This window comes from Ziziphus jujuba, chromosome 7 (genome assembly GCF_031755915.1).
Source record: "Ziziphus jujuba cultivar Dongzao chromosome 7, ASM3175591v1".
NCBI classification, from domain to species: domain Eukaryota; kingdom Viridiplantae; phylum Streptophyta; class Magnoliopsida; order Rosales; family Rhamnaceae; genus Ziziphus; species Ziziphus jujuba.
Window position 1 is genome coordinate 26,684,337 of NC_083385.1, and position 8,290 is coordinate 26,692,626.

At 33.9% G+C, this 8,290-nt stretch overlaps 1 protein-coding gene across 1 annotated transcript; it reads right to left on the minus strand.

The window, feature by feature from the left end:
- Nucleotides 1-4,590: 4,590 nt before the first annotated feature.
- On the minus strand, nt 4,591-7,774 carry LOC107425650 (cation/H(+) antiporter 15). Its single transcript, XM_016035667.4, has 3 exons — nt 7,771-7,774; nt 6,423-7,522; nt 4,591-6,327 (listed from the first exon to the last, which is right to left on the minus strand). The coding sequence occupies exons 1-3, from the start codon at nt 7,772-7,774 to the stop codon at nt 5,032-5,034; spliced, it is 2,400 nt and encodes a 799-aa protein (XP_015891153.3). The 3' UTR covers nt 4,591-5,031.
- Between the last annotated feature and the right edge of the window lie 516 nt (nt 7,775-8,290).

Below are 8,290 nucleotides of genomic sequence, written 5' to 3' on the forward strand. Positions count from 1 at the left end.
AACTGAAAGATGAAAACTTTGTAAATGTTCTTTACCAAATTTACAAGCTTCACATAACAAAAGTCTATCTTTATTAATATCTTGTGATTGTTTACACAGTTGCATGACTTTTTAGCAAAACAGGAAACGATACATGACCAAGCCGCTGATGTAATATATTCAATCAGTTCCAATATTCTGCTTAGCAGAAGATGACTTAGTGACAACATCAGATATACCATCAGACTTAGTATTGATAGAGAGACTATCATAAGACAATTCATGAAGTGTCTCAGATACAACACAAGATAGAACAAAAGCATTGTTTAAGTTTCATGGTACACTATTAACAAAAACAAGATTTTGAGACAATTGAGATGAAGCAATTCTATTTATTGCAACTCCTTTGAGCAAAGTGAGACAAATTCAAATGTTGATGAAATGAACCAGCTCCAATTATTGAAACTCCTTGAGTTAAATGTTACAGATCCAGCTAGTACAATCCTCCTTTACGTGTTCCTCGGTGAATAGCTACTCCTAGCTACTTGTCCTTAATCAAGTAGTAGTTTGATTGAAATTCAATGAAGTTTGGATTATCTTATATCGATTTAGAGACACTAATTAGTTTCTTAGATAAAGGAGGAACTATAAGCACATTCTTTAGCCTCAAATAGTAATAAGCATAACATGGTATAGTTGTTTGTCCAACACCAACAATTGTTAACCCTTAACCATTGCCAACTAGTAATTGCCTCTTACCATTATAATCAATGTGTTGTAGCAGACCACAACTATCATCAACTACATGATATGTGGCCCCATGATGAAGGTACCAGTTTGGATTTCCTATAGTAATAGGTGTTGAGGTGTTAACAGCAACACAATTCTAAGGTAAAGAAAGAACACTAGTAATAAAGACTTGATGTTGAGGGAACTAAGTTACTTTTAGACCAGAATTGACATTTGAGGCATTACCAAGTTGATTATATCCTTGAATATGAGATGAGAACATCAGACCACAAGCATTAGTACATACATGATTAAAAACTGACATTTCAAAGATAGAATTATGTGGAACTAGATTTGAAGGAATTTGTGTCATTCTAAGAATAGAGACAAACATATTATTCTGTGGAAACCAAAGAGATGCTGGAAGATAAGTCATATTAGCAATAGGTGTTAAAGTTTGATATTGACAATTAGAAATTGGACTCACTGATCTTCCAAAAAAATTTCTTATGGTATAATAACAACTTGTTACTATATATTCTAGCCTTCCACGGATATGACATTGAGGTCTACCTCTACCCCCACTTCCTCTTCCTCAAAAGAAATTTGATCTGTATTTCTATTGTATACAAATCTACCTTGGTCAGAAGTATTAGGATTTCTGTAATTATCACTTTTGCCATAATTTCTATAATCTTCATAACTTTTGCCACCAACTAGGCTTCTCTCAACCTCAACTTTCTCAAGTTTTTTACCAATTCATGACATATTAGAAATCATATTATTATAAGGAAAGAAAGTTAAATTCCCATTGTGAAAAGATAAACCTGTAGAAGCTAACGCCTTATTACCAGAGCCAGCATTATTAATCATCATAGTATTAGTATCATAGCCAACATTAACTTATGATTTTGCTTATATGTAATTTGTAGAGATATCACCCAAATCAAAAGTTGCAGTGGAATTTAATTGTTCAAGCTTAGATTCAAAAGCAAGAAGATGATTTTTTACCTCCTCAATTGTATAATGTTTTGGTCTAATTCCAAGAATTGTTGAGATAGGTTCATAATTAGAACCCAATGCTCTAAGAATATATGTCACAAGGTCAGTTTCAGAAGCATTATCTCCAGTAGCAATCAAATTATTCATCAAACCTTTCATCTTGAGCACAAAAGCATCAATAGAAAGATTTCCTTTCTTAGCATTTTGCATTAATTTTTTGTAGTGTAGAATTCGACTCTGTGACTTGGTTACATACCGATTCTCAATTGTATGCCAAAGCTAATAAATTGAATCCTTATTAATAAAATGACTGGAAATTTCAGGTGAAATTGTTCTGTTCAACCATCCAATTGAGGATTAATCTTGAATGTACCAATTCTCCTTGGCTTGACAGAAATCCATAAGATTTGAATATGTATTTTCAACATCAATTTCTAAATTAGAACTTCATTTTTCATCACTAACTGTGTCATCAAAGGAGGAAAACTCTATGAACTGATGAACTTGTGTCCTTTGATAACCGGCAGAACTTGCGATCTCCATATGATGTAGTTGACATCATCAAGCATGATTTGATTGCTCGGAAATGGAGACACCATGAGGATCATATTCTACTTGGCTATGAATTTATGCTCTGATACCAAGACAAATATCTGAGAAAGAAAATTCAAGTGTGAAGTAAGAAAAGTATAAAATAAAGAAGAAAGTTGTTTGGACTCGAAGAAAAACCAGAGAGAAAATTTGAAGACTTGGAGGAAATTTTTGTGAGAGCATTTTTTTATATATCAAACACATAGAAGAAACTAATATTCATACAGATATCCAACATCTAACAGCTTGCACACTATGACTGGCTAGAATAGGCATCACATGGATTGATGACCTGTCTTAATCACTAACAGATGAGATTAGCTAGCACAACTGATCTGGAAAAGTTTGATGAGTTGGCACCAACATTCTAGAAGAGTCTCCAACATAAATAAAATACATTTTTTTTCTTAATAATCATTTAAAAATCTTAAAAATTAATTTTTTTCATATAGAATAAAATCATGAAAATAAAATTGAAAAACTATTTTATCCTTTGAAATATTTTTAAAAAGATAAAAATTTTAATATATATATATTATATATTAATAATTTTATTCTTAAAATCAAAATGTCATTTAATAAAGTTTCTTTTTACTTCCATCATTTATTTATTACAAGAAATGAATAATAATTTTCAACATTTTTAGTTTTTAGTTTTTATACTGGTTTTTTATTTTATATCTCTTAAAAAATTTCAAACATTTAGCACTTAATTCAGTTTTTAAATATGATTTTGCATAAAACGTATAAATTTTAAATTTTTTATGAGTCATAATCATATTTAAAATTTAAAATTATCTGTTAAAAAATATTTCTCTCTTACATTTTTTAATTATGGGAACATATGATTTAAAAATTTTAATAATTCAAAAATAATTTTTTAATAATAAATAAATGAAGTAAATAAAAAGAATCTTAACTAAATTACATTTGATTTTAAGAATAAAATTTTTCGAAAATAATTTATACATATTTTTTAATTTTTATCTTTTCTAAAAATATTTCAAAAATGAAGTACTTTCACAAATTTATTTTCATATTTTCTTTGAAAAACATAATCTTATTGATAAAAAAATATTTATTTATGAAAAAATATTTTTAAAAGTATTATTTTAGATTTTTTTTTTTTTAGTATTTATTGCACCTGGGTCTCTAAACTATTTAAAACTTTCATTTTGGTTCACTATAATAACAAAACTTTGGATGGAATATTATTTAGGAACTAACAGTATGAAAAATTAGCAAATTTAAGGATCAATTTGTAAAATGAAAAAGAAAAGTTTAAAAATATAAATGTTACTAGTCCTATAGTTTGCGGACCTTTAGTGACATATCCTTAAATTTTTTCATGCTTCTCAAAATAGTTCTTTGTTCTATTTGTTTAAAAAAAAAAAAAAATCTATCATTTTCTAAGTACAAATCATAAATTTGAAAAAAAAAATAAAAAGGACAAAGAATCGTAAAAATTTTAAACCTAACTTTGAAACAATATAAAATAAGAGTCTAACCAAAGAACAATCTAGGAATTTAGGGATTTACCGAAAGAAAAAAAGCAAAAATAAAAAAAATAAAAAAAATAAAAGCTTGGAGTTGGTTAGAAATGAGGAAAAGGAAAAAGGGAAAATGAATGAAAATTGGGAAAACAGCGTTTGCCACAAAAACAAATGTCCTTCGTAATGACTATTATACCCTTCCACTTTTGAAGCTGACACGGCTAAGACTGACCGCTGGACTGATGGGGGGATTTGTAATTAGGCTCAATCACAGTTATTTTAAAGATTTATTAATATGAAAAGTTATGTTTCTTTTGTCATTCAAAAAATAAAAAAATAAAAAATTAAAATTACAATTCTAAAGGGAAAACGGTATGTTTTCCATGCCAAGGTCCTCAACGTCTACGTCTCCCTCGAGCTTGTGCAACTGCGTTTGCAAATTCAATTCAATGGGTTTCCCGATCTGAAGCTCCTCGTTGAGCATCAGATTATGGGAAATAAATTCAACCTTTAAATGGGTGTCTTTTGCTAAGGCAGTGGCAGTTTGGAGCTGTGCTAGCAAGAAATATGTGGTTTGCACTTTTCTTTGTCCCAGTTTTTGTTTGTAAAATAAAGTTGCTAAATTATGTCAATTTTTCGTTTCTGATATGTATATGGGTTAATTAAATTAGCCATATTGGTTGGATTTTTCTCTTCAGTTGTGTGTCCAGGGCTGCAGTTATTATACATGCATTCTTACTCTGATTTTTTTTAAGGTATACTCATCGTTCAAATCTAGCATTTCAGATCTGCTAGGTTGGGGTTTTGTTCTAATGATTGATTTTTCCTTCTATAATTTTAAGTTTTAGAAAACTTGAACAAACAAAAAAGTGAGTATATATATATGAAAAGCAATCGGTGCTGGCCGAATGGGGGAATTTACTGGTTAAGCATTTGATATTTAAGGTCAATAAATTAAGTTTTGCTACAAAAATCAAAACACAGAAGTAAGAAATCTTCCAAGAATTAAGATCTAACCCAAAAAAAGAAAAAAAAAAAAAGAGAGAGAAACAGAGCCTAAATCCAAAAACTGGTGAGCATGGTTAGACTTTATATAACTGTGATGCTAATGGGGGGGGCGGGGGGGAGGGGGGGGAACACAACAAAAGCTCAGGAAAAAATGGGTATCATATAGTGTTATGTTTGCTTTTGTTTCTTTTATAGGACAATGGGAGAGGCACCCCATTTGTTAAATCTATTATGGGCTGAATACAACTTGTCCCTTTGGTGGCTGTGGCCGGCGGTTTGTTTGCTGGAAATTGTTAAATTGATCATCTACTTGGCCTGGGGTGTCAGGTGTTCCAAGCCCATCTTGATGCTCCATTCCAACATACTGTTGTACCACCAAAACCGACACCGTGGCTGCAAAATCCGATGATGCTAGCAAATCTCCGATCGCGCCTAGTTCCGGACACTCACTCCAGTCGGTGAGCCCGGCTGTGAGAGGTGATATCATTCCCTGTCCTCTTCCAACTATGAACAGGTCATGTATGCTGTCCATTGACCTTATTGCTGCCACTGTTTCCTCCCCATTGTTCACAACCTTCTCCGTAAATACAATTGACTCATCAGTCACATTCTTCATCCTGAATTCCTTTATAAGGTCCTCATCTAGCTTCTTCTCAAATGCATCATCTGTTTCAACTGTTAATGCTCCACGGTCATCTAGATCAACATGTGACTGAGCTGCAGACTCACCTGCATCATCACCTGGAACGAAGCGCATCACTGTAAGGCTTATACCTGGATGTGAGGACATCCTCCATGCATATGATAGTGCCTCTCTATCATCTGGTCCACCGAAGAACAGCACGGCAATGTGATGAGTTATCTGGTTTGCAGCCAAGCGCGTGGAGCCATTTAGGCCCCTGTCCACGAGAATTCCAACTGAGCAAGGTGAGTTTGCTAGCACATTCTGGTTCACCATTCGAAATGCTGGGTTCATGGCTTCCATTCCACCATCAACTGTTTGCTGTTTGTGAAAAGGGATGATTATGAAGGCGACACGCTTGTCCTCTGCCAGGTTACAGATGTCTTCATGCATGGTAGAGTAAGGTGAAATGGCAGTGAGAGGCTGAACTGAGACACACCCAGCATGCTGCTCATAGTTCTCAAATGCATTGATGATGTGGTCAGATTGGGCTTGGGTTCTGTTGAGTGCTGGCCTGCCAGATTTTCTGGTGTTATGAACTATGAGCATTGCCGATGCACGACCGGTGAGTTCAACCAGGTGCAGCACATAAACGCATATTGGAGATCTTTTGGTGGGGTGGGAAGCTTCGAGGAGATTAATGATTGTTGGAACATTTCGAGGGGTGTGGATGCACACCAATACTCGAAACTCTGAATCCGGTTTCGATCTCTCAATTGTCCGGCGTTTGTAAGGTATGGACCTCCTTGCCGGCCTATAAATTGTTGTTACAATTGGTGTGATGATACCGGTCATAACCACTGCTACAATTACCATAATTGCAAATGACTCGTCATTTAAGACCTGCATGTGACATATTGTTTAATTGATTTCATGTCCAAATGCACACACACACAAACATATTGTTTCATTAATGCTAGCATATATAGGTTTGGTACCTTCTGGTCCTTGCCAACATTAAGGACTATCATTTCAACAAGGCCTTTTGTATTCATGAGCAATCCCAGAGTAACTCCTTCACGAGCTGGCATCTGGTAGTAGAGGCAAACAAGCAGAGTTCCAACAACCTTTCCAGTACAGGAAAGAAAAATGACGAGCATTAGATATCCCCAGGTTCCAGCTGAATCGATAGCTGCTATGTTGGTTTTAAGCCCACTTATGGCGAAGAAGAGAGGGAGAAGAAGCCCTGAAACAAAATCCTCTAGCTTCTCAATGAGAGTAACCCCAAGTGGTCCATTTGGAATAACCAAGCCAAAAACAAAAGCACCGAAAACAGAATGTGTTCCAATGGCATCTGTGATGAATCCCGAGACCATGACCCCTGTGAGAACCAGACATATAGAGAACTCGCTGAAGGTTTCTCCCTCTGGTGTTTTCCTGATCATCCAATGAATGGATGGTCTTACAATGAAAATACAGAAGACAACAAACCCCATACTTGACAGTATCACCCAAAGGGAAGCCAAGGAAGTAGATTGATTCTCAGCTAAGGCAATGGCCAAAGCTAGGAGAACCCAAGCACACATATCATTCACAAGTGCAGATGACATGGCGACCTTCCCAATTTCTGTGTTGATGAGTTTGAGCTCTGCTAGGATTCTGGCAAGTACTGGGAATGAGGTGACGGAGAGCGAAACTCCGAGGAAGAGGATGAAAGTTCCTTGGCTCATGTCAGAACCATTTTGGTGGAGAAGGAAGGAGAAAGAAGCGCCAATGATGAAGGGAAGGATCATTCCAGCAACTGCAATGAGCAGGGACTTCTTCCCTGTTCGACGAATGACTGAAATATCCATCTCTACTCCAACTAGGAAGAGGAAGTAGAGGAGACCAACATTAGCCATTGTCTCAAGAACCATCACGCTCCTTAGAGGAAATATTGTGTTGGCAAAGTGGTGGTTACGTCCCAGTACCGAAGGGCCTAGTATGATTCCACCCTGCAAATTGCATAAACCATATTTATATGGAGGAACTATCTTGTAAAGTTGAGTATTGAGAATTACGTGCACCTTTGTGTTTACAAGAAAAGAATTACAATAGTCTTAAAATAAATAACAATGAACTTGGAGTGTGGGACTCATTTTGTTAGTCAATTGTTGATTTTGATTGCCTAAGAAATATTATTTTGTTAGTCAATTGTTGATTTTGATTGCCTAAGAAATATTTATTTTTTAACTTTATCAAAATGCAACTTAAGAAGCTTTAAAATTACAATTTTAACCCTACATTAAAAAGCTTGAAATTATTATTAACCACATTCTATTTAGAAACTTGTTTACAATTTTAGACCCATTGTTTTCGTTTCCTTCTCAATTACTTTTTCTTTATAAACTATTTATTACTTCGTAACCGTCATGAATCCAATTTTTTTTAGTCATTTTAGGAAAATTATACAATATTCATTATTTTACTCATATTTGTTCAAGAGAGTAAAAATGTTGCTACTGACGTTTTTTCAAGAATATTGCTGGAAATAGATAGAGAAGACATAATCTGTACAAAATATAGAATGATATAACAACGATATGTGAATGAACAAGAAATGTAATGCACATTATTAGACTTAAAAGTCAGGTAGATGTTGCATAACAACTTTTTAACAAGTTAATAAAAATATATTTCAAAACCAATGAAAGCAACACATATTTAGAGGGAAAATACAAAGACATACATCAATCGGGACAAATATAGTTGATTATATATATATATATATATTTATGATGTTTTCGACAACGTATTAAAATCTATACCATGAAATCAACCTCTGAATTCTCAGAAAAAACAGAAAATAGAAACTAAGTTCTTTGTT